At 48.9% G+C, this 18,945-nt stretch overlaps 1 protein-coding gene across 1 annotated transcript in view; it reads left to right on the top strand.

Annotated features, from left to right (window-relative positions):
* Positions 1-18,945, top strand: part of LOC126545527 (uncharacterized) — a 52,645-nt gene that overhangs the window by 8,686 nt on the left and 25,014 nt on the right. The window contains exons 4-7 of the mRNA XM_055061495.2: positions 3,452-3,543; positions 6,098-6,560; positions 6,621-6,712; positions 6,774-6,864. Coding sequence (XP_054917470.1) covers positions 3,452-3,543; positions 6,098-6,560; positions 6,621-6,712; positions 6,774-6,864 — 738 coding nt within the window. The remainder of the gene's footprint in view (positions 1-3,451; positions 3,544-6,097; positions 6,561-6,620; positions 6,713-6,773; positions 6,865-18,945) is intronic.

Below are 18,945 nucleotides of genomic sequence, written 5' to 3'. Positions count from 1 at the left end.
TCGACCATCACGTCATACATGATGATGCAGGGGGACCGAAGTAAAAGCTGTCTTTCAACAGCTTGACAGAGCAACGGCCCCCCTTATTTGGCAGTAGCATACAAAGTCAGAAAAAAGAAAATACACAAAAAGAAGCACTGCCCACGGCGGTCACATTACACTACAGAGCAATATATAAACCTATTACATAAAGGCTGCATCTGGTACATAACTTAAAAAAAAAAAGAAGGCTTTTAATGGTTTACACAATGCAATGACATGGCAAAGGCACTTTAACAGAAAAAACAGAAATAACACCGAGTAACACCATACTTCTGTAAAACGATTTGGCTTTAGTTGCATAAAGAAATAACAAGAAAAGGTTTAGGAAAGAAAGTAAGCCAAGAGTGTCTGAAATGTGGCATATTGAAGTGTTATATCCTGTCTCAACAGGTCATTAAGAAGTTGTGGAAGCCGGTGTTCTAACGTTTGTAGCCCATATGTTGTTCGAAATGTTTTAATTTCCCACATATCCTTATTTCTTGTGTTGTAGCTTTATGACGTGGCGTGATATTTAACCGGCTAATTAATAGAAAACAGTTGCCTGACGTAGACTGAACATCAGCCTAGCAGAGCGAATGGGACGTCACTCCCTCCTCTCTCGCTTCTCTCCCGGCGCTCACCTGGGTGCGCGCTCGTTACACACTCTGACGTCAGCACCGGAGAGGGCGTGCAAGGTGCGCTTCGTGCGCCGCTCGCTAGGGGGCTATGCCCCGCCAGGTGGCGCGCGTTGTGCTTCCTCCTCGGTGGACGATAACAGGTGGGCAGCTAACGTATTTAAATACATATACAGAAAGAGCGTTGACTCACAATGGCGGAAAAGAACTAGGAAGCTAACCAGTAAGTATGCCAGACACGAGGATGAAGAAAGACAGAGCATTAAACGACAGGTTAAAAACGCGGAAGGCAAAAATTGGATAAATTCAATGGAAAAGAAGCATAGTGTGGAACTATATCGATACTGGAAACAGTAGATCAGGAAGGAAGCGTTTTATGATAACTCAAGAGGCAGTGCCCTACTCTTTGAAGCTAGATCAGGATGTCTTAGAACGCGGAGCTATAAAAAGAAATTTAACGAAGAAGAAGACGCATGTACTGTGTGTGGTAAATTTGTAGAAACAATGGAACACCTCATACTAAAATGTGATGGTATCAAGCCCGAAGTCGATGCGGCCACAGTCACCCTTCCTGAGGCCCTAGGGTTCAGAGATAATAATAGTCATGTAAATAAATATGCGGCGGAAACTAGCAAAAGGCGATTGGAGGATTGGTGGCTCAAAAGCAGAGAGGTGACATAAGGTTAAAAGGGTAGGAAGACGTATTTAAAGAAAATCGAGAAATTCAACAACACGCAACACAGATAAAAATAAAAGGCAAAATAAAAATCTGAGCATGGTGGCAACTACCATCACCCCGTTTCAAAGGGGACGCTCCTACCTTCCATCCATCCATCCTCCGGAAGAAAAGTAGGGAAATGACAAACAACGGAGACAAGCAAAAAAAAAAAAAAAGTTCGCAATAGGGTTTCAGAAACTTTGCTTATGGGGATTCATCGTGTGTGTGTTTCTTTTTAAACTCAGTTTTTTTTTTTTTAATTTCATTTCTTGTTTGTCCATTAAGGCATCTCCAGGTCCATTTTTTTTTTCCTCCCTCGCTTGTATTAACGCGAGCATTCAAACAGGCAGCCTTGCCACTTGCCGTGGTGACTCAGTATATAGCTACATTATATTGCTGCTTAGCACGTGCTCGCGGGTTCGACTCCCTGCTGCGGCAGCGGCATTCCTATCAGGGCAGACTGCAAACGCTCGTGTACTTACATTTAGATGCACGTTATACCAGTGTGAATAGAAAGTCTTTGCCCCTATTTTTGTTTAGCCAGATTACGGCTGTAAATGCGAAGTCAACATACCCATTCCCAGCGGTGGACCTTTCTTGGGCCGGCCTGGCCTTATCTGCGGGTAGCTCCGTGGCATGGCGCTGCTGTCAGTTGTTGAATATGGCGGTTGTGCTTCACACGTCCACGGTGTACGAGCAACGAATTGTCATTCGTTTTCTGTGGAGCAAGGAACGAACGCCAATCGAAATTCGCGGGGAAATGCAGCCCACGTATGGTGAAAGGTGTCTCGCTTTGAGAAGTGTGAGGTGGTGGCGTTGTGAGTTCGCAAAAGGCCGTCAAGTCCGACGGTGGTTCCACAGTCAGCCGGACGAATTCTACCACAGGGGCAGCCCAAATTTAGTGCTGTGATGGGACAAATGTCTGAACCGGTGTGGGGACTATGTGGAAAAATAGTGTAAGCTAGGTAGAATAGTACGTATATTTGTAATTACCTATAGGTACCGTCTTCTTGGCTAATAAAAGATAGGGGCAAAGACATTGACTCACGCTCGTAGAATACATCTGATCGCAATTAATCAGCAGCCCGCCTCTCCGGCGTCTATTTTGGAGGCGAGCTCCACTACTGGAAAAGCTGGCTCCACCGTCGGCGTGACGTGGCATGAGGGATCACGTGGACACAGCGGCCGCGTCGGCTGCTTCGGAAGCGCTGAAGCAAGATGAAAACGAAAGTTTAAAGTCCCACCTGCGCTACGGTTCTGATTAAGTGGTAAGGCTGACACCGCCTTGGGTGTCTGCGTGACAGCATTTGAAAGCACTGTAATAGGTAGTGGCTGTCTTTGGAGGCGTGCAGCGTGGTAGGCTACTGCTCGGTGCCGCAGTGCCGGACGTACGCAACGGCGCCCGGTATCAGCCTTATTCACACGTGGTCGCAGGACAAGAAGCTGCGTGAAGCTTGGCTCGCGAAACTTAGAACCGGCAAACAGCCATCGGCTACAACTCGGGTATGCAACAAGCACAGACGCGAGGAAGATTTCTGCTACGGCGCTGGGACTGGGATATGGTCGACAAGTAGCAGAAAACGCGCACTGAGACGCTCGCCCGCACTCGCTGCCCGGCTAATGTTATGGCGGTTAATGTTATGGCGGTTTGGTCTATGAACTTGTTGATGCTAGATACTGGCACGTTCATTGGAATGGAAAGGGAGCGGTAAGAAGCACATTAAAAAAAAGGCGTCACAGCAGCACAGCCGCATCGTAATTGCCATTATGCGTACGTTTTCCATTTCCCGTACGTTTTCCTTAGATATACACGCGCGCACGCGCCATTTGCGGTCTCAGTACGAAAAGCGAGGCAGTCATTTAAAGCTGCTTCTGACGTCGTTGTGGCCCAGGGACAAAGCAGCTTGCTCGACACACTTCTGGCGCACCTTTAAATGACGAGCGTCGCGGTTCACCCCTTCATGGCAATGCTGAACAGGGCCGGGAAAGCTGATAAGGTTACTAAATCCATTTAAACGATCATGTCGTTCTGGTTTTCGTCGCGTAACCTGCTACGTCATCCCCAACACTGCTGCAGGCTCGTCCAGTTCCGTGGCCAACCAGTGTGGCTTCCCGCCAACGCGCGAGCGCAGATCGGTGACGTACGCGACCTGGGACCGTTCCTCACAGGTGGGCTCCCCTGCAACTACTCGATTTGCTTGGCGAGAGATGTACCGTGGGGTCAGTATTAGGCGTAATCGTCGGTCCTTAACAGATGTCGCATTATTTCTGCACGTGTATCCCTCGTAATAACTACGCGAGTCAAGCTTTCGGTATTAGCTGCACAGAGGTTCAGCGTTTGGATTTTCGGTTAGGTTGCCATCGATAACCATTTTGCACGATTCCTTGAACCCTGGATGTACCGTCGTGTATTATTGGAGTTGATTAGCGCCGATTAACCGGAACAGTTTTTTCTGCGTCCGTGCCGTCGTACTGGCTCAACTTGTTGAGTAAAACATTTGTGAACATCTGACACGATCGCCGCCGTCTCACTGTATAGCGGGGTTCTAGTGCATTAGTGCACTTCAAGACAGTTCGTAGTTTCTTCGTTAAATTAAAATTCGCAAATCAGGGTTCCATAATGTGGTGTAATGGGGGCCTGTGACAGGGTAGCATCTCGAGGGGAAGGCGTGGGGGTCAGTGCAGACCCCCCCCCCCCAACTCCGCTTCTCTGTATCCGCCAGTGTGCCTTTGTTGGTTTTGAAATTAACTGCTTGCATTCGAGAGTGTTGTCGCCTGGACAGCTCTGTCGTGGTTGGATCTGATTTGTGCAATACTGATTTCTGAACGACGGAAGGCTGAGCTAGTTGGTAAGGATTCGTAATGCAAAGAAGGGGTAAGGCGTGCAGATACGGACACAAGAGGAGAGAAGTGGACAACACGAACACGAGTCTGCGTTCGTGTTTACTTCTGTTGTGTCCGTGTCTGCCCCCCTCACCCCTTCTCTGATTTCTGGACTTGGTATTCTCGTCAAAAGCTTATACTTAGCTGCTTGCCGTGATACTCTGGTATGTTGAAGGCGCCATGCTGGTATGTGGGATCGCGCTGGAGGGTGCACGGCGAACTTGCTGCTGACGACGAGTGGCAAGTTTTCGCGCTTTCCTGAGAGGTGTCAACAAGTTGTTTGGCTTGGGAAACGTCTTAGCGTGTCGTCACTAAGCTTTTAGCTTAGTGACGACATGTTGGTAAGGATTCGTAATGCAAAGAAGGGGTAAAGGCCAGAATACATGGAGCGAATATGCGACGAATAGTCGGCGTTCGACGTCCGGCGGCGTACGCGCGGCGGCGGAGAAAACGTCGTTCGCCGCCGATCCAGCCGGTGCAGAAAAGTTCGTCGGGCGGCGACGATACCGGAAGCGGCAAACGAGCAGCGCCCCAAAGCGAGCCAATCAGGTCTCACTATCCACCCCGACTTCCGGCTAGGCTTCCCCGCGTATCTCGATCCCGCTCTATCGTTCACGCCGGTCCCCCGCTTTTCGTATTCATGGCATCCAAAGCGGCGCGGCTGGAATTTAACAATAACAGCCATGGTTAGACAAGCTCACGTGCGTTACTTTCGGGTCTGCTTGCTTCGGCCGCGCGCGCGTTGAGCCACAGAACAGAGCCGCGGAGTCGGAGGAGCCGAAAGTTGTTTACCCGCCCAGTGTTGCCACAACGCATAGCATCGCCGCTTTCTTTAAACTACATCGGCACATGAATGTCTCAAACACATAAAAAAGACTATAAATCATTTCTAAACAAAATTTTACGCGTTTTTAGAGTGTTCCGTAATTCAAAAGCGATAATAATTGCCGTTAAAGTTTTTTTTTTTTTGTCATGTGTTTCACGACAGCGCATTTGCCTCGTCTAGCCACACTGATAACAACGCAGCGACTCGCCGGCGGCGGCCGGCCTGTCTTCGCTCCATGTAGCGCAGCCCGACGAACATACGGCGTCGCGCCGCGGCAGATTTTCTGCCGCCCGAACTCCGTCGTGAAAGTTCGCTCCATGTATTCTGGCCTTAAGGCGTGCAGACACGGACACAAGAGGAGAGAAGTGGACAACACGAACACGAGTCAGCGTTCGTGGCGTCTACTTCTGTTGTGTCCGTGTATGCCCGCCTTACCCCTTCTCCGATTTCTGGACTTGGTATTCTCGTCAAAAGCTTATACTTAGCTGCTTGCCGTGATACTCTGGTATGTTGAAGAATGACCCGCAGCATTCGACGCCACATGGGTCGTTTTGGTAATTTGGTCACCACAGGATCATTTTTGTGCGGCCTTGCAGTGAGGTAGCTGGAATGCGCCTGAATTGTTTAGTCCGGCGTCGTATGAATAACGTGATGACCGAGAGCCCCTGGCAGCACACACCTATAGCCACATGACGCGGATCGCATGTACTCACTGCACCGGAGCGTGTTCTGCTTCTACCCCCCCCCCTTTTTTTTTTTTTTTCTTTTCGCCGAGCCGCCATTACCGTGCACGTTAAATGCGTTTTCGCCCTTGCATGAAGCCCGTAACGCGGTTAAACATTCAAGCGCAATGAGAAAAAAAAAAAAAAAAAAAAAAAAAACGGGCGAATCGAGTGGACGCACACGGGAGCAGGAAGAGACAGGGTCGGCACGCGAAATTGTGGCAACCCGTGGCGCGCGTTGTGTGCATTCGCAGTTCAAGTAAACTGGTGCTCGCGACGTGGTCATTTGCAGGTTCATACGACTTTGTCTTACTCGACCCGCCCTGGGAGAATAAATCGGCTCGGCGAAAGCGCGCGTACTCCACGCTCCCGCGCGACGAGCTGCTATCGGCGCTGCCGCTGCCGCGACTCGCATCCCCGCGAGGCTGCCTGGTGGCCGTGTGGTGCACCGCCAACGGGGGACACCTCCGGTTCGTGGCGCGCGAGCTGCTGCCGTCGTGGGGCCTGACGTACTTGGCTACGTGGTATTGGGTGAAGGTACGCACGCCACGGCGTTCTTTCCGAGACGTGTGTGTGCGTAGACATGTGTGTGCAGGTAACCAAGCACGGCGAGCCGGTTCGACCGTTCGACTGCCCGCACAAGAAACCCTACGAGTTCGTAGTATTCGGCGGCCCGTCGTCGGTGTCCATCCCTCGAGACAAGGTGTTCGTTTCGGTACCGTCCTGCGTGCACTCGCACAAGCCGCCACTTTCGGGTGAGCGAATGACCGCGCACGTGACGCGAGCGTTCTCGGCACCCGTCTTTCGTTTCGCAGAGCTCGTGCGACCCTTCCTGAAAGACGACGCAAAGTGCATGGAGGTGTTCGCCAGGTACCTCGTGCCTGGATGGACAAGCGTCGGCAACGAGGTAGTCCCGCGGCCAATGTGACGCGCATGGTTCCGTACCTGATGCTTCCTGTCTTTTTCAGGCGCTCAAGTTGCAGCACGAAAGCATTTACGAGCCTACAAGTTTAGAATCGCCGCATTCTTGATGCTTGTGTCCAAAAAATGCGACAAAGGGTACATATTCTCACATGTTCAATCTGTGCATGTTCTCACCATTCTTTTTTCGCCGAGGAGTAAACCACTCTTAGAAACCGCTCTTCACATTGCGTGCAGCTGATTCATTTCCTCCATATTTTACACCCGCATTTGCCCGGAGAAGTGCTCGATGTGTGCATTTGCTAGCCAAATGATAGCCGATGCCAACCCAGTGCTCGATTTGTGTTTCGTGCGTGAATGTGCAAGCGCACCCTGGACAATGGCGCGGAAACGCCATATTGCAACGTAGCCGTAACGGCGAACAGGCTGAAACGGCTGAAACTGGGAATAAACTGTAAATTTTCTTGGGCGAACTTGTGCTTAGGCATGCAGCGACAGGTGCGGTCGTCGAATCGAGTTCCTCTGTTTGCGTCTAGCCGCTTTTGTGCAAGGTTTGCCGAATCTTTTATATGCGCTCGTGATGATTAATTCTAAAACGTGCCTACAAGCGACAGGCCCGTCTTTCCGGAATGAACGACAACGTTCAAGGTTATGCTTTTATCTGATATCGCAAGCGCGTTCTTGCGCGACAGCAGAATCGGGATAACAAAGCCGCTCAGCGAAAGCGAATTATCGAGAAGAGAAATATGTGAGGACATCTGCTCAGACGGTTGTGATCGCCTGATGCAGTGATCTCTGTGCTATAGGCTGGCTAGTCCACTTGCACCAACAAAAGCGAACCTGCTAAATTTAGACAATATGATTATATGCACCACCCGGAGGGGGGGCGGGTGCATATAACTTGCTCTATGTCGCGGGTTGGATCCCGGCCGCATTTCGGAGGGGCGAACTGCAAGAACTCTCGTGTACATAGATTTAGGTGCACGTTATGGAGTTCCAGGTGATCGAAATTAATGCGGAGTCTTCCACTGCAGCATTGACACCTAAAACCACAATTTGTTTTATGCGTATATGTAGTCGTGAGCGCTAGGGATATACGCGATCAAGCCCCCAGACGGCATATATGTGTACTGGAGTTGCGAAGCGAAAGTGCCGTTGTAGCACAAGGGGCTGCTTATGCAAAACCAATAGACCGGTCCCTTAGTGTCGGCCTTAATATTTTAGGTGAATAGTTTAAGACCTAACAGAAAACAAAGCCGGCGCTTCTGTTGCCATTTTTTAATGCAAAAGAGCGGTACATGGTTGCCTGTGATTGTTAAAATGTGACCTGTATATGAGTAATCGTGTTCACAGTGTACGCTTGCGTTATCAGCCGTATAGGAGCACCCAGTGCGTCGGAACGGAACTAAGACAAAAACGAAAAAAGAAACTATATTTTTGACCGGAACGAAAACGTGACCGAAACGTGATTGATTATTTCGTTTCGGAGTGAATCCGAAATATTTTTTTATAGGTTTTCGGTTCAACTGGAAAGTCGGCAATCCGAAACAACAGACGTCAGGCAACATCAGCATTAGCGCATATCTCTGGCAGGGATAGTACGAGCGATAGCCGGTCGAGGGCTCCACCAATCTAAGCCTGCCGCTCGGTGCACTATCAGATCGGCATCGTGGCAAACCCAGGGATTGCGCGCTGAAGAGCTCATCGTTTCGTTTTCTATGACTACAACGCTTTGTTACCTTAACTGAAGACACTGAGCATCATTTCCGAATTCAATTATTAAGAACAATAAATACTGTGTTTTTATCGTTATCCTGCTTCGAAAAATTTTGCATGCAAAGAAAAACTGTTACGGATCATTTTCTTTTTCTGTTTTTTTTTTTTTTTTCGTTTCGTTCCAGAGCAGAACCGGAACGGAACATTTTTCAGCGGAACAAAACTAAAAGAGCGAAAAACATTTCGTTCCGCCACTCTGGCGAGCACCACATATATGCATAGATCGAGGCCTGCCTGCGGTTAATTAGTGCCTTGCAAATCCTTCTCGCCGGCGTGAAAAGTGAAAACGCCTGTTGCTAGGACAGCGGTTCAGATACTTGAAGCGCTCTAACCGCCGCCATTTTGCGATCACTGCGCCGTCTATCGTCCGGCGCCATGCTGGTATGCGGGATCGCGCTGGAGGCTGCACGGCGAACGTGCTGTTGACGACGAGTGGAAAGTTTTCGCGCTTTCCCGAGAGGTGTCAACAAGTTGTTTGGCTTGGGAAACGTCTTAGTGTGTCGTCACTAAGCTTTTAGCTTCGATATAGCCGCAATATCTAACGGCGACGTGCCTAGAAGCGCTCCCGCAGCTCTGCCCACGATCGAAATAGGAGGCGAGTCGAGTCTGAACATTGTCAATACGTAACGTATACATGCAATGTGTCATTATTGTATGTCTAGCCTTGAACTCTATTAAGGTATCGCTCAGGGGATAACAATCAGAGGTGTCTCCATGTGTCATGCGCTGTGCCGCGCATGACACACAGTTTACACCCTTTGGAGTGCCCCTTCTGCCACACAACGATAATCGTCATCTGCCTTGATGCGTTTTCTTTCTTTAACGCTGTGAGCCCGGTACTTTCCAGTAACGAACGGCATGCGCGTTATCAGCATGATAGCATTCCCGACAGGAAAGTAGCGGGCGCGGCGTTTTCAAGAAAGGAAACTCATCATGGCAGATGACGATTATCGTTGTGTGGCAGAAGGGGTACTTCAAAGGGTGCAAACTTTTCTTAGAGTGCAGCTAACTGCGAAGCTCTGAGGAAACATGTTTTGCTAGCTTTCATGCTCCTAAAATTTCTCATGTTACGATTTTCTAAACTCAAGCTTTATAAAATAAAGAACTGTAAAATACCTCGATCTAAAGGGCTGTGTACATGGATAGAATGAGCTGATGACAGTGGACGCGAATATGCCACGTTCAACCAGACGCACGCGACGCGTTGAAATATTATGCGCTCTTAGGTCTCGAATGGCGCCTGTACGTGCAAGGTCACCTCGCCTACTCGAGAGAGCTGAAAAACGAACTACTCTCTGCAACAGAAACTTTATTTTCTGCAACAGCGCGCGATGAGCGGCGTCGACAATTTGCCGGCGAGATTCGGAAGCACGGAAGAGCCCATGTGTACTAGCGCTGGCTTTGGTGACAGAATGGAAAAGAACACACCTTCATTTCTTAGTCGGCACGTAATGTTTTCATAATACGTCCTCGGTCAAATTCGACCAGAACGTTGGTTTCCAAGTGTGATACTCTTAAAACACGTTTGAACAGAATAATTTTAATGTGCGTGCACGAAAAAGAGTTATAACTTCATCCATTCGCAATAGTTGAGCGACTCGAATACGCGCCTTTCTTTCATATCACAGTTTGATCATGAGTACCGAGTTCCGAGTTCGTCGCCGAGCGCTCACTGGGAACAAAACCTTCCGAACCTACACGCGATAGCATCAAGCCCTTTCTGTTATGCTGACGGCAATATAAAGCGGACGCTTCTCTGCTATCGCAGCGGCGGTTTCCACGAGGTCGCCGCGGCTGAAGATGCACTTCACGCTTGCTTCCGAAAGTTATGTTTGCAGCCGAATACAGCAGAGTGGTAGCCCGACGACCTTGAGTCATCTGACATCGCCGAAATCCCAGACGGAACACGTGAGAATCGCACTAATTCGCAATTAAACCACTACCATTGCAAGCTACCGCTGGGAGAAAACGGAATAATCCGCACGTACCAGTGCGAGGAGGAGAGCGGCGTGGCGCGCTGGTTCGAGGCTACGTTCCTCCTCGCCAATCAAGTGCGTTTTCCTTTTTTTTTCTTTTCTTTTTTTGACAGCCCGTGCTGTGTAAAGTTGCTCGTGTATTGTCATCCCGGTACCGAGTATACGCATAATGTGCTCTTATGCTTGATCAGTGTACCCTGTATATAAAACACATTCGCGTATAGATATGCGGAAGCCGTATAACTCTTATTAGTCTGGAATAAGCTGAAGACAGCAGGTGTCGTGCTTCTTTAGGAACTGTACACGGTGTATATATACCGCACATTAGACTGTTGCATAACATTCACTGCATAGTTTTGCATCGTCACCTCATTTCTCCCTCTTCCGTTCTCAGTCTCTCCCTAACGCGTTAGCCCAGCTGTGGAGTAGCAGACCAGAGAAACTTCTCAGGCCGACCTCTTCATCTTCCTTATTTTAACTTTTCTCTCTCTCTCTATCCGCCGCGGTGGCTTAGCGGCTATGGTGTTGCGCTGCTAAGTACGAGGCCGCGGGATCAAATCCCGGCCGAAGCGGCCGCATTTCGATGGCGAAATACAAAAACGCCCGTGTCTCGTGCATTGGGGGCACGTTAAGTATCCCTGGGTGGTCGAAATTAATCCGGAGCCCCCACTACGGCGTGCCTCATAGTCGTGGTTTTCGCGCATGAAACCCCAGAATTCAATTCGCAACTATGACGTCACAATTACGGCAGGCCGACGTTGCCATCGAGAGGGGGGCGGCAGCTGCGCTTACGTAGTATTTCTGTGTGTGCGTGGTCGTAATATTGCCGTACCCGCTGCTTGGGCCCGCGTTGTTCGTCACCCGGATTGCGATCATTGCACGCTCGTTCTGCGCATCTGTGATTCGTGCCGCTGCATTTGTGTGTTGCGTGCCGTGAGAACTACGACGTCAGGCCTCTGGATACTGTGTTCACCCTCCCGAAAGAAAAATAACGCTGTCGCCATGAATGGATCTGGGCTATACATACCCCTGAAGCTACCAGCTCGAGAAGGGTAAGTGACGACGTGGAAGCATATATGGAACACCGTTGTAGGGTATCGAAATTGTGTTGCTGGCTGCGGCATCGTCTCTCGACACCGCTTCTGGCGAGGGTCCTTTTTCGGCGCAGTTCAGTTCATTGCACGTTTCCCGTGTGCGTATTCCCTGCGTGGACTTGAACGTTAGAGAACTGGCACGGTTCGATTGTTCGCTGGGGTTCAACGTCGCAAAACAACACAGGCTCTGGGAGGCGGCTCTTGTGGATGGCTTCATATTAATTTCGACTGCCAGGGCCTCTCTAACGAGTGTTTCTGCAAATAACTGCGGCCCATTAGATGCACAAATACGTCTAAGCGGCTCTGTTCGCCGCTTTCATTGCTTGCATACACTTTCGAGAAAAAGGCATGGCTCGCGCAATTACGTGTGCATTAGCAGCGTTTTTCTAGGTATACTTTGTGGCGCAAAATACATTTCTGGAAAAGGGACAGAAGAAAGGGAGACAGTTAAATCTAAGCACCAACTTGCCCAAGAAGAAGTCCTTTTGGAACATATTAGCAGCGTTATACACACGGCGACAAATAGGCATTGGCAGTCAATTTCGCTTCATGCGGTACTCCCGATACTGTTCAGAGCGCATGCGTATATATTTACGAGATCATGCAGCGAATGCGGTCTATAGATGCTGGTGAAACGCTGTCATAATCGTCGCAGATATATGCATTGGACACCTTCAAGGAAAGTTCACCTTACGCAAGCCTGTTGACGGTGAGCAACTGCAAATGCAATCAAGACCATCATGGCTGTGTCACATTGCTGTCGACCCTCGTCAGAAAGGACGGGAAAAAAAGTTATGTATTTTTGTATACGAAGAACACATAGTCGCTAAAGCATATACCAGAAACGAATTTCTCTGGCTCATTAACTTAGTGCTACTTGTTATTCACATCTTTCTAATTTTTTTTCGCGATAGATGGTTTTTCTCAGCGACGACCGCGTTTATGTTGTTCTACTCTTTTTTTTTTCGTTCTTTTATCTGCTAGACTTCAAATAGCGTGCACACACCAAACACGCAAGAAAGCCCCCCTCCCTCCTTCGTTTTCTTTCACACAAGCACTTGTGTGAACAGGGGTGTTGCGAGTGTTTGTGTCTGAGTGCGTGCATGTGTGAGCTGCGCTCTTGCCTAGATAAGGTATGTAGCTCGCACATTCCGTCAGACGAAGTGTGCAGACTAATATTAGCAACTTCTTTCACTCAGGATCTCTTGAATTCATGTTAAATAAACGTTTTATTTTGCTGGACGTGTTTCGCCTGCTATATTGGGAACGGTACGGTGCGCGACCTTTACAACGAAGTGACCTGTTCAACGGATTTGTAGGTCCAGAGCGCTTCGTTTAAAGACGTCTTGCGGGTAAATTGGAAATGGCTCTGCACGACGCGACTGCCACGTCATGAGCGGCGCGTGTGAACGGTGCGTGAAAGCTTTAGGTTAGGTCTCGTACACGGGACGCGCCAGTCGGCCGAAACAAGGGCTTAATTAAATCGTCTTAGCCATGTCAGAAATAGCTGTGCAGGCTTGCGAGTGCGTCTCGGTGTTCGTGTGCAAGCATCCTTTTAATGCTCCGGTGCGCACTGGGGCGCCCTGGCGCAAGGATGAAACCGTGCATGAAACGGTGCACCAGGGCGGTGCGGTTTGTCGAGGATGCTACGAGTTTCGGTTTACTTCATGATAGTTTGGCACGCTTCGCAAACGCGGCTGTTCGCATCTGCGCCAAAATTAGCGCGGTCATCGTGTCGTACAGGTGCATTTTTGGTTGACCCGCACGACATCGTACACATAGTCTTGGAGGTATCCAAAAGTGCGTTGGATCTGCATTTTTTTTTCTTTATACAAGGGAATGCTGCTGAGACCTCCGTCTGAGCCCTGCTCAACGATACAGAACTCTACAACGCGAAACGTACCCGCCGTCGTAGTGGCTTTGTGTTGCGCTGGCAAGCCCGGGTCGCGGGATCAAATCCCGACCGTGAGGACTGCATTTCGATCGGGGCGAAATGCAAAAACACCCGTGCATTGGGGCACGTAAAGAACCCCAGGTGGTCAAGCAGGGTTGGTAATATCGCTGAACGATTCATCGATTATAAGTGTCCCGCCATAATCTTCATCGATGTCCACATTTCATTTAGTCGACTTAATCGATTAGACATGTTCGATTAATCGTTTCCTAGAGTTTGACAGGAGTGGCGCGAAAGCTTTGAAATCGTGCTAGAATGGCGGAGCACTAGCAGTGACTGTGTGGCTATGCTAGGGCGGGACTGCTCTTGCTAAAGCCCCTTAAACTTCGTAAAGTAGTGCCACGCTTTGAAGAATGTCGCCTCCTCCTCGCGCGCTATGGCCGAGGCCGCCGCCGCGTCGCTATTGGCCAAATAGCATCACGTGGGCCCTCGCGCCTTGCTTCAGAGCCATTTTTGCTCGAGAAGCGTCTACGGAGTGGCGAGGAGCGCTTGGTGGCGCCGTTGCTACGCTCGAGCAGTGTAGGTGGCGCCACGGTCGAGGAGGGAGGGTGAAAGAGAGGAGAAACGCGGAGTGAAGGTGGAGGAGAGTGTCGCTACGTTACGAAGTTTAAGGTGCTTCAGTTCTTGCGAGTCCCGAGTGAAGCGGAGCCGAGCGCTTCCCCTCTCCCCCGCACCGCACACGCCATCACGTCGCCCGAAGTCGGAGGCTTGAAATGCCTTCGCAATTCAAGGCATAATATAGCGACCCAGTCGTGAGCATGTATTTGACATAGCGATGGAGTTCATGTCTATTCCAGCAATGCTGGTTGTGTGGCCATTCAAAGAAGGTGTCGGTTGCACCCATACATCCCAGCCAACTGACATTCCTCAGCTCTGTAGAAAAGGGCATGTGGCTTAAAATCCTAAACCAGCAGTTTTCTTTTCCCCTTTGCATACTACAATTTCTTGCATATTTTGGTTGGACTTCCTTTCACTTTTGCCATTTTTCTTATTTCTTGTTTAACTGCACTGTACAGGGATTCACTAGGCCCATGTATCTTGTTTAATACTGCGCTAAATGCCATTTTATAACTTGTATTGTTTATCTTTTCAGAGGCCACTAGTACACTTTTATTTCTAACTTGCTCCACCTCTCAAGCATTAAAATAGGGGCCTACAAAAGTAGATAATGCCCGGTAGATAATGCCTTTCTAATGTGCCCGGTAAAAATTTCGATTAATCAATTAATCAATGAAAAACCCTGCATTGAAATCGATTAAAGGCTAAAATTATAATTATTAATCGTCAATCGAATAAAAAATTGACCATCCCTATGGTCAAAATTAATCCGGAGCCCCCCACTACGGCGTGCCTCATAATCATATCGTGGTTTTGGAATGCAAAACCCCAGAATTTAATTTAAAATTTTTAGCACGACACGCGGAATATATATATACTTGGCAAATATAGTGCTGAAAGACACCAAGTCACGTGTTCGCGGTTAGGAAAGTCTATTACTATTGATCCTTTTCTTGCAGCAGTTTGTTCTAGAGAAACGAGATGGCGCTTTCGGCGGCGCACCGCACGTCGCCTCATCGCCAGCGTACGAAGACGAAACAACTACCGCTTCCAACTTGTTTCTGAGCGATCAGCTGTCGGAAATGCAACTGGGGTTTCGCTTACGCACTGTGCTCCTATCATACTAGATTTAATCATGTGGATTGAAGACGTATGCAGTAGTTGGCCGCAAGAATAGTGACTATAGCATATTGCTACGTAGGAAGACGCAGACGAAAAGTTATATACAAGTATTATTACAAGGGAATACGCCGCACTTGGCCAAGAGGCAACAGCCCGCGCTAGCCTCCAATCGTCGTCGTCGTCTTCTCACTGCTCGCCTCTTCATTGGAAATACTGTTCCGTAGCAGTACTCCCGGCGGCATAAGCGCCGTCCCGGAGCGACTAAAGGCCGGACTCGGAAGCAGTGTAGTAGGCCTTGAGCCTACTGACGTGCACGACATCACTAGATGCCAGAGTAGAGGACGAGGTTGAACTCGCAGGAGCAATTTCGTACGTCACAGGCGTCACCTGGCGCAGCACGCGGTAGGGCCCTGTGTATCGCGAAAGGAGCTTTTCTGAAAGTCCGCCGTAACGAGAGGGCGACCACAGGAGCACAAGCGCACCAGACGAAAACTGTACGTCACGGTGGCGGGCGCGTTACTGACGCTAGTGAGTGGTTTGCGAGGCCGTCAGTCGAGCACGGGCAAGCTGGCGTGCATGGTCGGCGAGGGCGATGGCGTCGCGCGCATACTCGCTTGTTGAGATCGCAGCAGGAGGAAGTGCCTTGTCAAGGGGCAAGGTCGGTTCGTGACCGTACAGTATATAAAATGGAGAAAATCCGGCGGTGTCTTGCCGGGAAGAATTATACGCAAATGTGACGCAAGGAAGGGCAATGTCCCAGTCGTGGTGGTCCTTGGAAACGTACTTGGACAGCATATCGGTAAGAGTACGGTTTAACAGCTCTGCCAGGCCATTGGTTTGAGGATGGTATGAGGTAGTCAGTTTGTGTTGAGTGGAGCAGGAACGTCCAATGTAGGTGATAACTTTCGAGAGGAAGTTACGACCACGGTCAGTAAGCAGCTGTCGAGGGGCAGGTCACAGGTCATGACCGCACTCAGCCAGATACAAAAAAATATAAACCAAAGATTTGAAAGTATAACAGCAGAACTACGGGCACAGGGAACTGAACTACAAACACAAAGAACCCAGCTGGTTGCCCTTGCGGAGCGACAGAAAAACTTGGAGGACTCCTTTACCCAAATCCAATATGGCCAGAAACGCACGAATTAAGTCTATCATTTGGCAATGGAACTGCCGAGGGTTCCAACGCAAGCGAGCGCTACTGCAAAGCTACATACACACTAGAAGAAAAGCCGCTAGCAATAGCGCTGCAAGAAACCGGGAAATTAGCCTCCCTCCCAGGATATCAGGCGTTTCACAGTGATAAGGGGAAAAATCGAGGGTAACAACCCTAGTGAAAAGAAACGTAGCAACAATCGAACACGAGATTCAATCCAGGGACACAGAAGGAGTCTTAGTGGAGATGCTTACGGGTAGAAAAGAAGAGCCCAGCCTATTTCTACTAAACATCTACTCAAGTCCTAGACAGAAAAAAGTCAGGTTTAGGGCCATCTTCCGAAAAGCCCTGAAAGCAGCAGGAAAGAACCCCCTATTCATAGTAGGAGACCTAAATGCGATGCATGAGGAATGGGGATACAAAAGAAGGGATGGCAAGGGAAGGCAGCTGTGTGGGAGGACATACAGGAACTGAACCTCTCACTACACAACGACCCAGGAAACCCAACTAGAAAAGGTAACAGCGTCACCGCAGATACCACACCCGACCTAACACTCTCCAAAAACACCAGAACAGTAACGTCGGAAAATACAGGACAAGACTTAGGCAGCGATCACTATATAATTGCCACCACATTAATGAAGGGAGTAAAGGAAAAACGACTAAAACAGCCAAAAGTTACAGAATGGGATAGATTTAGGAAGCGGCGAGAGGAATCTCCAACCACAATCATTACAGACCTAAGAGAATGGACAGACACACTTAAAAAACACGTCACCGAAGCAACGGTTACCTTAGAAGGCCAAGACGCTCCACTTATAGCAGACAACAAGCTATTGCACATGTGGGAAGCAAAGGGTAGTCTAGAAAGCCGGCTCAAAAAACAGATGGAACCGGAATCTAAAAAGAAGAATAGCTAGACTAAATCGAGAGATTGAAAAATACGCACTGCAGCTATGCGAGCAAAACTCGTGTAGCACATGTGATGACATGGAAAAAGGTATGAGTTTAGCTAAAACATGGAACATCCTAAGACACCTGCTAGACCCAACCCAATCAAAGTCGCAGACAAACATAAGGCTAGCCAAAACACGACATAAATACGACGGAACAGACGAGAGCTTCATGGAAGAGATCAAGCAAACATAGTAAACGTGACTCGCACCAACCTACCAGAGTATGGGGGACCCCTAAATGAGGAGCTAGGTGCACCCATAACAGAGGCAGACGTGAGAGCGGAAATAATCACTTAAAACGAAATCGGCCCCAGGCCCAGATGGGATAACAAACAAAATGCTGCGGAACCTAGACGATGAGTCGATCACAGCTATAACCAAATACATTCTACAGGTATGGGGGAAAGGCGAACTCCCGAAACAATGGAAAGAGGCTAGCATCATACTAATCCCCAAACCGGGCAAGCCCCCTAAGCTAGAGAGTCTCAGGCCGATCTCCCTCACATCATGCGTAGGGAAATTAATGGAACATGTAATCCAGACAAGGTCAACCCGATTCATGGAGGGAAATGAACTATAGCCGAATGAGATAGTTGGATTCCGACCGGGCTTAAGTACCCAGGACGTGATGCTGCGGCTTCAGCACGACATCATAAACTCAAGATCGAGAGATATAAAAGCAATCCTAGCTCTAGACCTCAAGAAAGCCTTTGACAATGTCAAACACGAGGCAATCCTGACAGAAATGCAAGAAATAGGTGCAGGATGCAGAACCTACAACTATATAAAGAACTTCCTGACAAACAGGACGGCAAAGATTAGATACCAGGATTTGGAATCGGAAGAAATAGAACTGGGAAGCAGAGGTACCCCGCAAGGATCTGTACTCTCCCCACTCCTCTTCAATCTGTCTATGAGGGGCCTCCCGGCTAAACTCAGGAAAATAGAAAATTTAAACTTGAGCATGTACGCAGACGATATAAATGTTTGGATAAACAAAGGTAACGACGCGGAAATAGAAAACAAACTGCAAACAGCCGCGGACACAGTAATCGAGTATGCAGCAACTAGGGGGCTTACTTGCTCACCAGAAAAATCGGAACTCTTAATGTACAACCCCAAATCATTAAGGCTGAAAAGAGACAGCGATCTCAACATCACGGTTGGGGGCAAACCAGTACCCAAAGTAGATAAGATAAGAATATTAGGACTTTTCATCCAAAGCAATGGATACAACGACGAAACCATACGGAAACTGGAAGGTTATGCAGCACAAGTCACCGGGATATTCAGAAGAATAGCTCTCAAGGGGAGAGGGCTAAGAGAAAGAAGCCTAGTTAAGCTAGTACAAGGGTACGTCATCAGCAGACTTAGCTACGCCACACCATACCTTAACATCCGGGCTTCAGAAAGAGACAAATTAGACTCGATAATCAGAAGATGCTATAAACGAGCACTCGGACTACCCATAAGCACCTCCACTGAGAGACTCCTAACAATGGGAATTCACAATACATGGCAAGAAACAGCCGAAGCAGTTAAAACCGCCCAACAGGAAAGACTCAGCCAAACATATACAGGCAGAGCTATCCTGAACATGGTGGGGCTGCAGACAGACAGAGGCATG

Source organism: Dermacentor andersoni, chromosome 1 (assembly GCF_023375885.2).
Source record: "Dermacentor andersoni chromosome 1, qqDerAnde1_hic_scaffold, whole genome shotgun sequence".
Taxonomy (NCBI): Eukaryota; Metazoa; Arthropoda; class Arachnida; order Ixodida; family Ixodidae; genus Dermacentor; species Dermacentor andersoni.
Note: the sequence above shows the minus strand (reverse complement) of the source record. Positions and strands in the feature narration are given on the sequence as shown.